We start from the raw sequence: 13,283 nt of genomic DNA on the forward strand, positions 1-13,283 counted from the left end.
CTGATATTAGGATGCGATGAGAGGAATAACAAAGACAACAAGATCTAAAATATGCATCTACATTTTTATTTATTTTAAGAATATGTACCACAAATATTTAATGAGAATAGATATACAGCGCTAGGATGTAGTAGCATATTTCTTATAAAAAAAAAAAAAGAGGATGTAATAGTATATTAAAGTCGATATAATGCATTTGATTGACCAAGACATATGATTATAATTCCTTATAAAGTGTTCCAGGGTACAAAAGTTTTTTCACTTTTCAGGACATAGTATATGGGTTTTTTTTTTTTTTTTTTTTTTTTATATATATCGAGAGGTAGTAATTTATGTGTTTTTTTAAGGGGAGGTAGTAGTATATATGTTGGTCACATGTGTTTTTTTCTAGGGGAGGTAGTAGTATATATGTTGGTCACCACATATATTAACAGTTAACTCATTCATGAACTCTTTCCTTAAAGAGTGTTGTTTTGATCCTTTGGAATGTCAACTTGGTTTTTAGACTCTGTTCACTTCCTTCTTAAAATTTGTATTAATTTTATTAGTTAACTAGCACCAAGACGTGCACTAATATGTGTATCTTGATGTTTTTATTGGTAAATAACGATAAAATGATAAAAATTTAAGTGAAGACTAAAACTGAAAGAAAAAATGATATATCAAAACATAATATTTTTTGATATAAGATCAAAATAAGTATTTTATAGTCTCTGATATTGTTGCTATTGTTATGAATTGTTTTTCTATTGTTGGGGGTTATTCATATTTTTATGTGATTTAATTAATTTAAATTATAAAATAGTTTAAATAAAACGTAAAATTAAAAGAAAGAGTTCAGACCAAAATGATGTATTTCCTTTATATATCGATGCAGATAAGGTGATACTAGATTGTTAAAATGCACAATTGTTTGCTTTCTTGAAAACAATGAGAATGGCAAAAGAATTGTTTTGTTTTGATCCTTTTAAAAAATTCATCATCCCTAATTAGTACTACCTCCGTTCCTTTTTAAATGTCACTTTTTAACATTTTACACAAACCAAGACACTCAATAAATGTTACTTTTTCTTATACAATAATATATACTTTTACTATAATAGCCTTAGTCATTTAATATCTTATTTCATATACTCCCTCCGGTCCTATTTACAAGAGACAATTTACTTTTTAGATACATTAAATAATTTATGTATTTGGTTTAGGTACTTGACTAGATACATATATTATTCAATGTATCTAAAAAGTCAACTTTCTCTTGTAAATAGGACCGGAGGGAGTATTTCTCTCTCCACAATAAATAACTAAGGGTAATGTTGGTAAAACAACATTTATTGTTACATTGAACTTTGAAAGTGACAATTAAATAGGAACAAAAAAATTCTTCAAAAGTGACACTTAAAAAGGAACGGAGGGAGTATATATCTTCACTCCGTCAAAATGGTTCATTTCTAAAGTATCTTTTTATTAGCAACTTAAAACGAGCACATATTTTCTAAAATGTGTTATTTTTCCTTTTTTTAACAAAGAGATTATAGACTCTTCAATTGAACAATTATTTGCAATTTTTTTTTTGAAACAATGAAAATGTAAAATAATTGTTTTCATTATTTTTAAAAATGCGTCGTTTCTAATTAGCATTTCATCTTATTTTCATCACAGTTGTTCACTTTAATAGTCTCACATCTTAATAGGAAGTTAAAAAGGGCACATGTTTTAGAAAATGAAAAAAGAATTTTTTTTCACAAAGTAAATGGATCCTTGTAACTTGTAAGTTACAAATATATATGTCCTATAAATAATACTAACATGACATTGCGAGGATTGAATCAAGAAAAAGATTATGCAAACACACTCTTATTCTCTATCTGTTATTCACAATTTCATACTCCATAAAACATGATATTTATTAATTGATATAACAACATATCATTAGATGTATATGTAAAATAAATATCATAGAACATACTAATTAATCTCTTTGAATTAATGTATCGTCAAATTCCAGTTATATATGACATTTTTATCTACGGTTGGAATCCAAACTAGTGCTTGTTCCACTGTTCAAAACAAATAAATGCATAAATGAAAAATTAATTAAGTTCAATATCCCCATATAATTATCCTCCATACATGGAGGACCATTCTAAGCTAAGAAATCAAGTAAAATAAATCAGCCAGCATTATAAGGCTAAATCGTGGTCCTATTCGGTTATTTAATTTGACTTTACTTTGTAACTTGTAATTTAAGCAAAATAGCTGACCACACATTCAATGCCGTGACGGAAATTTTTATAATGTTATAAATATGTTTATAAAAATTATTTAAAAATTTAAAAGTTGAAATTAAATATGTTTTGTTTTAGTATAGATTAAAAATGTTTGCAGGATAATTCTTATCATATCCGACATATTTTTTTCTTTTGAAGAATCTAAAATGAAATATATTAACCAACCATCTTAGTGTGTTTGGCTACGCGATGATTGAATTGGTTTTATAGAGTTGATTTTGACTAAAAGTGAGTTTAATGTAAAATGATTTATGTTTTGATACATTCACAATTAAAATTGATTAGTACGAAAATGTTGTTTGGATATTTTTGTCAAAATTGCTTTTGGGTATGTAAATGACCAAAATGGGTTTTAACATATATGTATATGTAGATCAATATTAAAAAAATTCAATGAAAATTTTATGAAAAAAATTAATTCAAGAAAATATATTCTTTAACCATATATATGATTTAATATAGAGTTTAACTGCCAAAAATGATAAAATATAGTGTGTTAAAAATGATAAAATATAGTGTTAAGTATGGAGTTAAACACAAATTGTATAGAACCAAAATAATTTTCTCCTCGCACTGCTACTTCTATGGCAATGGCAATGAAACGTTCAAATTATAAGGGTAATAAAGGTAATAGAGAAAAGAAATGCTTGTGTGAGACCATTAAATTTCAAACTCGCTTTTAGTTGCCGTGAAAGCTTCAAAGTTCAGCTTCAGCTGGAATCAATTTTGGATAGTAGAAGTGCTTTACATTGTGCAATCCAAACAACTTTAAAAAAACAAAAACTTATGTTTGAAACATGAAGCACACGTTGAGGTCATTCCAACGCTGAACCAAACACAGACTTAGTCTTTCTAGTATACCAAGTGACAAAAGAGAACTAAGGAAAAGAAATATTTGTTACAACAAGAAACCAAAGGAAATAAAAGTGTAAAGCCGCAAAACAGGCGGCTGAAAGAATACAAAAGAGCAAATGAAACTAAAGAAGAACTCACAAATAAAAGAAGGGATTGAACCATCACATAATGATAATTGAAAGCAAAATTATGGTGATTTTCCTTTAGCCCCAAAATATGATTGAAGCTTTAATATGATTTGCTTTGTTGTTGAAAAATTCTAACATTCCTCTCACGCCAAACACGAGAGCCAAATCAAGTAAAAGACATTGCTAAGGGTTAAAATTCTAACATATCCTACCTCTTTAGTTATAATTCTTATCCTGAATATGAGTTGGGTTAAAACTAAGCATAATACAACATGTGAGTAAATTACTAATTTATCCTTATAAAATATAAAAATTGAAATATAAGAAAATTATAGTTATAATTTTTTTCCGAAGAAAAAATATAGATATAAATAAAAGTAAACAAAAAAACTAATATTAAATTAAAATTGAAAAATACTTATAATCAATTTACTGAAATTAGAATATTCAAAAATAAAACAATTATTAAAAGTTACAAAAAAATTAACAAATTAAATATATTTTTCTTACAAGGATCGTTTTGTCATATATATATATATATATATATATATATATATATGTGTGTGTGTGTGTGTGTGTGTGTGTGTGTGTCAATGGAATTTGTTTTAAAATCGTGAAAAAATTATTAATTACTTATTTATTTTTTCGGTATTTTTTGTTAATTTTGAAATACTAAAAAAAATCGATAAATGTATGTAATTTTTAATGACAAAACAAACATTATTATATAAAAAAATTAAGTATAAATAGGACTTAATCCATCAAACATGGAAAAGTACAAGGGATACTTGGCCCAACATGAACTAGCTAAATCACCCTAACAAAGAAGACAAGGGTTCGAAAACCACTCATAATACAAACATGAACCACCCCCCACCCACCCCCAGCAATAAAATGTAGTATATACCATTAACTAAATCTTATATAGTCGGTCTCTTGTCTTTTTTTTTTTTTTGAAATGACAAATATTATTCTCGTCGAGTATATTGAAGACGCACAAAAACTCGCGGTAGTGAAAGGGACAAATACAAATATGATGCCGCATATATACGGAATACCACCCCATCAACCAAGATTAAAACACGCAAACCACAAGGGCCTCGAAACAGTGAGGTTGTAATATACTTGTAATAACGAAGCATACCCCTGCCTCAAACTCGAAAAACACCCCACAAATTGGCCGCGCCCTGCTGATCCAACAGAAAACAACAGACCCTTCCCGTACAAAAAAAAGAAATAAAACAGCATTATCAACAGCTGACAGAACCGAACCAGCAACTCAGCCAAACTGTCGTGAAGCTGCTGTCCTCCTGCAGTGTCGAACCATCCAACACACCAGAAAAACCAAAAACTACCTCCTCCCTATCCTTCGTAAGCAAGCAATAGGATCCCAACTCCATTCATAGAAAGACAAACTGTGAATTGCATCCTACTCAACACCCATCTCCAAGAAAGCACCTTAATTTCCACCACCGTTTCGTCCAGGTCAGGAATCTTCCCATTAAATATGTAGTCATTACGGACTTTCCACAAAACCCAAAGTGTTGCAAGCCAAATAAGCCAACGACCCGTTTTAGCCTTCTTATTTCTTTCCCAACCTCCCCAACACTCCCAATGGATAAAGAGGTTATGAGGGGTTAAAAAGAAACAATCAAGCCACTTCATAATCATCAACCACACCGAAGAAGCGAAACCACAATGGAGAAAAATATGGAGGGAAGTTTCCTCCATTCTCTCACACAACACACACAAAATGGAATCATCCGCTGGTAACACATTTCGCATAACAAGGTTTGCCTTGGAAGGCACCCGATTGAGGAGCACTTTCCAAACGAAAGCCACCACTTTTGAGGGAGCCGGAATTTTCCAAAGATGGTTGAACACCCGTTTTTCCTCCTCCCGCCACCCCTCCTCACCCAAAACTAATCCTTCCAACCTATTGTATGTCGACTTAACCGTAAACACATCGGACTCTTCTAAACTCCGCCTCCAACTATCCTCCTCATTCGACCACACCATCCCTTCCAAGTCCTCTTTAAGGCTTAAAAGTAACTCCTCTTCCCACATAAAGAGATGCCTTCTCCAATGGAAAATCCACTCCCACCCTAAATCTGAAACCTCCCTCACCTCCGCTACCAAGGCCTCCTTTTGATTTGAAATCGAATAAAGTCTCGGATACTTTAAACGAAAACACTTATCTCCTTTCCACCTATCATTCCAAAAACTTGTTGCCGAACCATCTCCCACCTTTTGTCGGTCTCTTGTCTAGCCTCATATATCTTTCAAATGGTTGTATGTTAAATAAGCATTGAATCTTTTGAGGACTACTCACTTTGGGGATCAAAGTTATAAATATACAGTTAGAACTTGTTAAAATGATTAAAAACAACTTCTCTAACATTATTTTCTCCTTCAATTAATAATGGCATTACCCCGTCTTTTCTTTTGCTAGACATCACTCCATGTTTTCTTTTGAGTTAACATCTCCCTGTTTGAGCCACAAGATGTGTTCCTTTTGTCATTGCATACTACATTGAATCTTGGAAAGAGAAAACAAGTGAGATGAAATTTATCACAACTCTCCCTCTTTTCATCATCTAAGCATGTCGTTTCTCCTTTGGTATTGAGTTATAACAACATATCCTATACTCTTTTGATTTCACCCTCAATATTGGAACTATGAGACAAGTGTCAATCCTTCAAACTACCTTTAATCAATTTCTACTTCTCCTTCATAACATACCCACTTCAACCGTCGACCTCAAACGACCTCCACTTATTCCTAACAAAATTCTGATAACCTTGAAAAATCAGCCCAACATTTCAATATACAAAAAAGGCTTTAACCCCCCAATTAGTCTCATCGTCAAAAAACATAATATAGATTTGATCGAGAAGTCCTCATAATAAAGCTACTTTTGAGCAATTAGACCACATCTGACTCCACCTCTTGAGATTAAGAACATTTCAATTCTGCTAATAGATAATACATACTAACTGATCCAAGTAAAACGTGTACTAACGAGAGGTAAGTGAAACATAAGAGAGTCTTCAATAAAACTATTAAAGATATAAGAATCACTAACTCAAGACGCATTCACCCTACTCCTTTCTCTCTACTTCAAAACAAATAGAATTAAAATTCTCACAAACACAACAATCAGAGTTACTTCGTTGAAGAATTAAATTACACGACCGATTCCAAAACACTTGTTTCCTTATCCCATCACATGTCGCATAAACATTAGCTTACAAAAAAGGGGATCTGGATTCCCCGCAGTAACAGAATCACACATTTACACACAGTAATAGATCTCAACCATTAAATCTAAATTAAACGGTTCAAATTACTCAACAGTTTAATCAGTATAAAACAATCTCAACCATTAACTTAACATCAGATGGTCGAAACTGCAAACTGTGTCCTGCAGTTACTCCATGAAATTTGTGTCCAGAAAAAGGATTATCTTCTTTCTTGAACCTCCCACCAATAACAAGAACATGATCAAAAATGCTATTAAAATCCACTTCCACTGCTTGTAAAACTGCTAGTAAGATAGCACCTTTTAATTATATTTTATTATTATATGAACATCATTTCTAATTAAATATATTCAACTATGTATTTATGATAAAGGTGAATATCCAACGTATGATAAAGATACTTTGATTAAAGTACGTTTATATCTATTTTATCATGTTGTCCCATATTAAATGACACATATAGTTGATCGTTTCAACCATGTCAATGCATAATTTTGATCTTTAATATCTTTAATTATTTATTCACAAAAACTATAAAAAGTTGATGTTTTAGAAATATTTATTGAGACAAATCCAACATTTTATATGCTATCTTTTATCTTTAAAGATTAATAGAAAAATAAGGTTAAAATATGTTATGTGAATAATGCACACGGTCAAATTAGATCAATTAACATTGGACGGATGAAGTGTCTATGCAATTTCATGCATGACAAGCGGAGTATAATTGATCTAATTATTCTTCTCCCGTCCTAAAATAAATGACATAGTTGGCCGTTTCACACATGTCGATGCACATCTTTGGCCTTTAAAAATTATATTTTAAAATTATTCATCAAGACAAATCCAATAACATCGTATATGCTACCATTTATCTTTATTTAATAGTAGAAAAATATGGTCAAAATATGTTACTCCATTTGGTCAATACTATAAGTTAAAATTCATTTTTCGGATTCATTAAATAATTAATGTATCTGACTTATTATATAGATCATACACATCAATTATTTAATAGAAAAAGAGTTTTTTTTCTTTTAACAATATCCATAGATTGTATGTGAATAATGCACAAAATCAAACTAAATCACTTATTTTAAGACCGATGAAATACATGACAGTACTGTATCACTATGAAGGAGAGGTAGTCAACTACAATGAACACACAAAGGGCTCGAGAATGACACACTAACACACGACAACAAGAATTCTGCTCTTTACCCAAATGATTTTGCTCATGCCCAAAGTAAAAGACCTTAATGCCCCTACGCATGTTAAGTCACGCTAGTGCTAAAATTAACGTATGTTAACTCACGTTGGCATTTGCACTGGCTTGAGTTAACTCACGTTCATAACAGAAACAGAACCTGCATTAAATGCATGCAGTAACAGAACAGACTTTTGAAAAGTCTAGTCGTAATCACGCCACAGTCATAACTTAACCAAATTACGCCAGTTTAAGTAGTTTATTGGATAATACGACATAATTGATCAAAATTACTTAAAAACATCGTTTTTCTCACAATCACGTAATCACATATAAACGATCCAAACGGTCCAAATTTCATAAATTCGCCGGTAATGACCCGTAATAATTTAAACACACTTAGTAAACGATCCAAAATAATTCTTTTCATATATTTATATAATATTAGTTACATATTGGCCATAAATATCAAAATTACACAATAGGCCACCAAAAAATATGTCGGGGTGTAATACCACCAAAAAATAGGACGAACACCCACCGACCCAAAAGTGTCATAACCTATCTAACTAGACTAGTGATAGTGCATAATCTTCATCTTCATCCATGACTTCGTTCTCTTGCTTTGGCTTTTCCGGAGTGTCCAAAGTAATAGGATTGTGCTCATTTGTTGGTTTCTTTGGCGGCTTCGGCTCCTTAGACATGAGCTCATCGAAGGCGGCGTTTCTATCCAAAAATTGAAAAAGCCATTGTTCCGCTTCACCAATCTTGTGAGTCATCCATTCCTTAGGAGGAGGTGGTAGAGGACAATTTTCTTTCAACTTCACATGAAGAAAGTGGTCCGGAATCAAGCAAAGGCACATTATGTTGGAATGTGGATTAAGTGGTGGAGCACTCCGGATTGGAAAATATGTCTCACATGAACCACCCAATTCGGGCAAAGTCAATAGAACAACCGCTCTATTGTAGCAACTAGCAATAATATGACCCATATCCGGAGTGGTCAACCACTTCTCTGGAGGCGCAATACCACTTCTACTTGTTTGAGGGTGTAAACCATCCAAGATAAGTTTGTAACGGCTCTCGGTAGCATATATTGGCAAGTAGTCACTCTTGTGAGTTTTCAACTCATTAATAAGTGCATGACGAACCAAAACATGATCATCCTCATGAAATCCCATGTGCCTAGCTACAACTCGAAAACCACAATTACCATCCCCTCTAACATTCACATTGTCTTCAACGTATGGTCTCATGAGATTTGGAATTTGTGACATGTATGGTATTTGCAAATAAGGTTGTTTTTTTGAAGTAGAAGTTGAAGTTTGTGAGCGGGAGCAAGTGCCAAGACGAGAACCTTTAGTCTTATGAGACTTACTCTCGCCATGTGTGCATTGACTATCGGGATTTTGAGCATCAATAGTCTCCCACCTAGAGGGGATTCGACCGGTGGACCTCATTTTCGGTGTAGACTTCACCCTTTTAGGTGCCCCCTTGGTGGCCACTTTCCTCGGAGGTGGGTTCAACATTGTTTCCTCCGGAAATCCTAGTTCACGCAACTTGTATTTGATGAAGATTTTCATCTTGTAAGGGGACCTCTTGATACGTTCTTGAATGGCGTCCCAGTCCTCCGTAACAGAAAAATTGGCATCAACCTCTTCTCCAATTACACTTAACCTTCGCCAATGAGGGTGTATTTCTTCCAAAAGAATAGGCAATTTTTATTTTCTCTTCTCGGCAAGAATGCAAGCACAAGGCAACCCGAACGTTGCCATTTGCACACAACTACAATCTTCTTTAGCAAAGCCGAATCTTCTAGAGTGTTCATATTCTTCATCGATGAAACCCAAAGCGGCCTTAGAGACATACCCCTCCAACTCGGAGAATAACTTGTTTTTTTTGTATTTGTGCACCATGACGGTTTTGCTCCTCCCAAAACTCCCATGTATCTCACCGAATTGGTTTTTCAACATTTTGTCTATTTCATCCCAACATGTTGCCAAATCTCCCACACTACTCCTCAAGTATCTTTTCAATTGTGCATGAGCCGATTTAACAATGTTGGTGCTCCTACACCCTAGATGCAAGTATGTATTCGTCCATGCCCTCACAAAATGCTTCTTAAGGGGCAAAACGGTTTCCTCAACATATTTAACATACAATGGAAACGGTCCGCATACCTCATCTTTGAATGTCAACCATGCAATTGCAAATGAATCCTCCGTAGGAGAGTTAACCACATCTCTCCAAGCACTCACTATTTTCTTAACAAGCTCACATTTCTTGTCATCATCCGCTTCCTTTGCTTCTTTGGCAACAACTTTTCCTTTTCCTTTCGAAGGGTTGGCATTGACTTTACAATCCGTGACGCACCTAGATCTTACATTCTTCTCAATATGAAAATAGCAAAGTACATGGTCCGTTTTAGGGAAAACTTCGGCAACGGCTTTAATCAAAGCGGGGTCCCTATCCGTGACAATCATCTTAGGCGTGTTGTGTTTTGAGGTCAAAAGACCAACCAACATCTCAAGTGTCCATATGAAGTTATTCTCTCTTTCAAAGGAAAGAAAGGCAAACACAACCGAATAGGTCATTTTGGTAGAGGTGACACCAACAATCTCAAATAATGGCATTCGGTATGTATTGGTTTTGTAGGTGGAGTCCATGACCAAAACGGTGGGAAAAGTGTTGAGCATATCAATTGAATCCGGATGAGCAAAGAATAAATCTTCAAGAGTGGTTTCCTCGCTATTTGCTCTTGTGAAATAGACATACCGATGCTTCTCCAACTTTGTAATCAAGTATTGCAACTCGGTCTTGTCTTCCCTTTGCCCCTTGCGCCATCTAGTTCGTGCATTATACACTTGCTTGATGAATGTTACACTTTCTTTGTTTCTTTCCTTCAAATCCGTGAGAAAATTCCTAGGTTTTGCCAAGCTCTTTGTCATGTCGATAACTCTTTGCTTCTCCTCCCCTTTTAGTCGACCCGCAAGAAGGTGGCCGGATAACTTTGGCGCCAAGTCATGGTTGTGAACTCCACAAAGCATTGCAATCCACCATTCTTGTGTTTTTTTTCTTTCAAAGAAGCATTTCAACCTAAACGGACAATTGCACTTCCTTGATCCCGTTCCTTCAAGCTTCGGTTTCTTCCTCGTCTTAGGTGGCTTGTATCCACCATTCCTCTCACATTGCATCGTCATGTATGACGCTATTGTACTAGATTTATCTATAGAAATAGTTGATGAGTCATAGATTAGTATATTTTAATGCTTTATTTAGTTTAGTTTTAAATAAGATTTGATTTTATTTTATTGCATATTTATTTCCTTTTTGAATATTTTACTTTAAATTGCTTTTTATTTTATTTTAGGAACGAATATATGGTGGAAGGTGTCTTGGAGCAAAAGAAAGAGGACTGGAGCTAATACAGTACAAGAATATGAAGATACGAGACAAAAATATGTCTCTACCAAGTCAGAAGCTTGGCACGGCCCGTGCCAACATGTGGCACGGCCGTGCCACCCTCCAGGATACTCTTTTGCTGCTTTTCTTCAAGCCCAAGTTACTCTGTTGTAGTTTTAATGCTTTGCCCTTATAGTTGCTTAGATTTTAAGTCAATTGTAAAGCTATAAATAGAGTAGCACTCCATCATAAACATTCATCTTTTGTTCTTGGAATAAAAGTTCACTTTTATATTATTGTTCTTTTACTTTATTGCTTTCTCTCTTCTTCCCCCATGTCTACAATGAACGTTAGTGAGTAGACTCTTCTTTGTCTTGGGATTGTTGGATAAGTCTAATGACGTAATCCGGATCAAGCCAAGCCTTAAACCCTAATTATATGTTACCTTAATTCCTAATCTAAATTCACCGTTTTAACATGAATTAATTATTATCAAACTGTGGAAGCGAACGCGGAGGGTTTGATAATGGTTAATTCATCATCACATATATCAATTCATAAAGCGAACGCGGAGCTTTGATATCCGAACAAGTGAATTTAGACAAGGTTTGCGAAACATGAGAATAGTCTAGCAAACCTTGGGACACATAAAGTTTCGATCTTCAAGGGTCCCAAAGGCAATCACCCATGAGAATAGGTGTGGTTGTTGGAGGGATACACTCACTGACTTCGAGAGAAGCTGTGATATGCTAAAGAGAAACTTGTCCTTAGAAATTAAGATTAACGCATAATTATAAGTTTAAGGCTTGCTTGTGAAAAGATTAGTTGTTATGATGAACCAATAATCCCAAGGCTCTTTTATTATTATTGTTATTTACCTTCAGCAACTAAACCTCCCTTTTTATAATCTTTCTTCTTTTCTAATCATTCTCTAAAAGTTAATCGAATTCATAACTCCCTAGCGGAACGATACTCTTTTACTACTATTACTTCGATAGACCGTGCACTTGCGGTTTGGCCTATCAAGTTTTTGGCGCCGTTGCCGGGGAGTTGTTGCAATTTGATTAACTTTTTTTAACGATTAGACTGAAAAAAAAAATCTTTTTTCGTTATTTTATTTTATTTTATATTTCTTTCTGAAAAAAAAATCTTTTCCGTTATTTTATCCTATTTTATTTTATTGTGTTTCTTTTTATATTTCTTTCAAAAAAAACATATATATATATATATATATAATATTATTTCCTCTTTTATTATTATTTTAATTTTATTTTTAAAAAAAAAATCGCTCCCTCTCCATAAAAAAAAAATAATAATAAATCTTTTGCTTTATCTTATTTTATTTTATTTATTTCTTTCTCTATTTCTTCTTTTTCCTTTAACTTTTTGGGAAGATAATAACGATATGACTAAGGAACGCTCTCTCAATGAGTATGCAATCCCATCTTCAAATGAGTCATACGATGCTATTGTGTACCCAACGGTTGAGGACAATTTTGAAATAGAACCTGCACTTGTTCACTTAGTGCAGCAAAATCAATTTTTCGGATCACCCACTGAGGATCCGAATTTTCATATTTCAACCTTTTTAAGACTCAGTGGAACCTTGAATGCAAACCAAGAGGCCGTAAGGCTGCACCTCTTTCCTTTCTCCTTAGGGGGTAGAACTAGTGCTTGGTTTCATTCATTGGAAATTGGTTCTATCTTTTCATGGCAACAAATGAAGCAAGTTTTTCTTGCCCGATTCTTTCCCTATTCTAAAACAGTCCAATTAAGGATTCAAATCACACAATTCACTCAAAAAGATGGAGAATCTCTTTATGATGTGTGGGAGCGTTTCAAAGAAATGCTTAGACTTTGTCCCCATCATGGTTTAAAGAATTGGCTTATTATTCACATTTTTTATAATGGTCTTTTGTATACCACAAAAATTTATGTTGATGCAGCTGCAGGTGGAGCTTTAATGAACAAGAATTACACAGAAGCATACGCCTTGATTGAAGACATGGCTCAAAATCATTACAAGTGGACCGACGAGAGAGCCATCATTAATTCTTCACCCTCCAAAAAGGAGGCAGGTATGTATGAAGTCTCTAACTATGATCACCTTGCCGTTAAGATTGATGCATTAACCCA

The 13,283-nt window shown here is 33.7% G+C and overlaps 2 protein-coding genes and 1 non-coding gene across 3 annotated transcripts; all 3 read right to left on the reverse strand.

Annotated features, from left to right (window-relative positions):
* Positions 1 to 4,636: 4,636 nt before the first annotated feature.
* On the reverse strand, positions 4,637 to 5,341 carry LOC146900745 (uncharacterized). Its single transcript, XM_085736974.1, has one exon. It carries the CDS (start codon positions 5,339 to 5,341, stop codon positions 4,637 to 4,639), a length of 705 nt encoding a protein of 234 aa, XP_085593100.1.
* Positions 5,342 to 8,314: 2,973 nt separating this feature from the next.
* On the reverse strand, positions 8,315 to 10,792 carry LOC146900746 (uncharacterized). The gene is made up of 2 exons (XM_085736975.1): positions 9,513 to 10,792; positions 8,315 to 9,422 (listed from the first exon to the last, which is right to left on the reverse strand). The coding sequence occupies exons 1-2, from the start codon at positions 10,790 to 10,792 to the stop codon at positions 8,315 to 8,317; spliced, it is 2,388 nt and encodes a 795-aa protein (XP_085593101.1).
* A 2,123-nt stretch (positions 10,793 to 12,915) lies between these two features.
* LOC146900747 (small nucleolar RNA R71) lies at positions 12,916 to 13,022 on the reverse strand. The gene has a single exon (XR_015024353.1). It is a non-coding gene; the product is annotated as a small nucleolar RNA R71 (small nucleolar RNA).
* Positions 13,023 to 13,283: the final 261 nt, after the last annotated feature.

This window comes from Medicago sativa, chromosome 8 (assembly GCF_051527215.1).
Source record: "Medicago sativa cultivar Bolivia chromosome 8, Bolivia_mono, whole genome shotgun sequence".
Classification (NCBI taxonomy): domain Eukaryota; kingdom Viridiplantae; phylum Streptophyta; class Magnoliopsida; order Fabales; family Fabaceae; genus Medicago; species Medicago sativa.

Coding starts and splice junctions, on each gene's coding strand:
- LOC146900746 (XM_085736975.1), bottom strand. CDS start 10,792: ATGCTTTGTGGAGTTCACAACCATGACTTGGCGCCAAAGTTATCCGGC. Junction 9,423..9,512: donor AGTTGTGTGCAAATGGCAAC/GTTCGGGTTGCC, acceptor TCATTGGCGAAG/GTTAAGTGTAATTGGAGAAG.
- LOC146900745 (XM_085736974.1), bottom strand. CDS start 5,341: ATGTGGGAAGAGGAGTTACTTTTAAGCCTTAAAGAGGACTTGGAAGGG.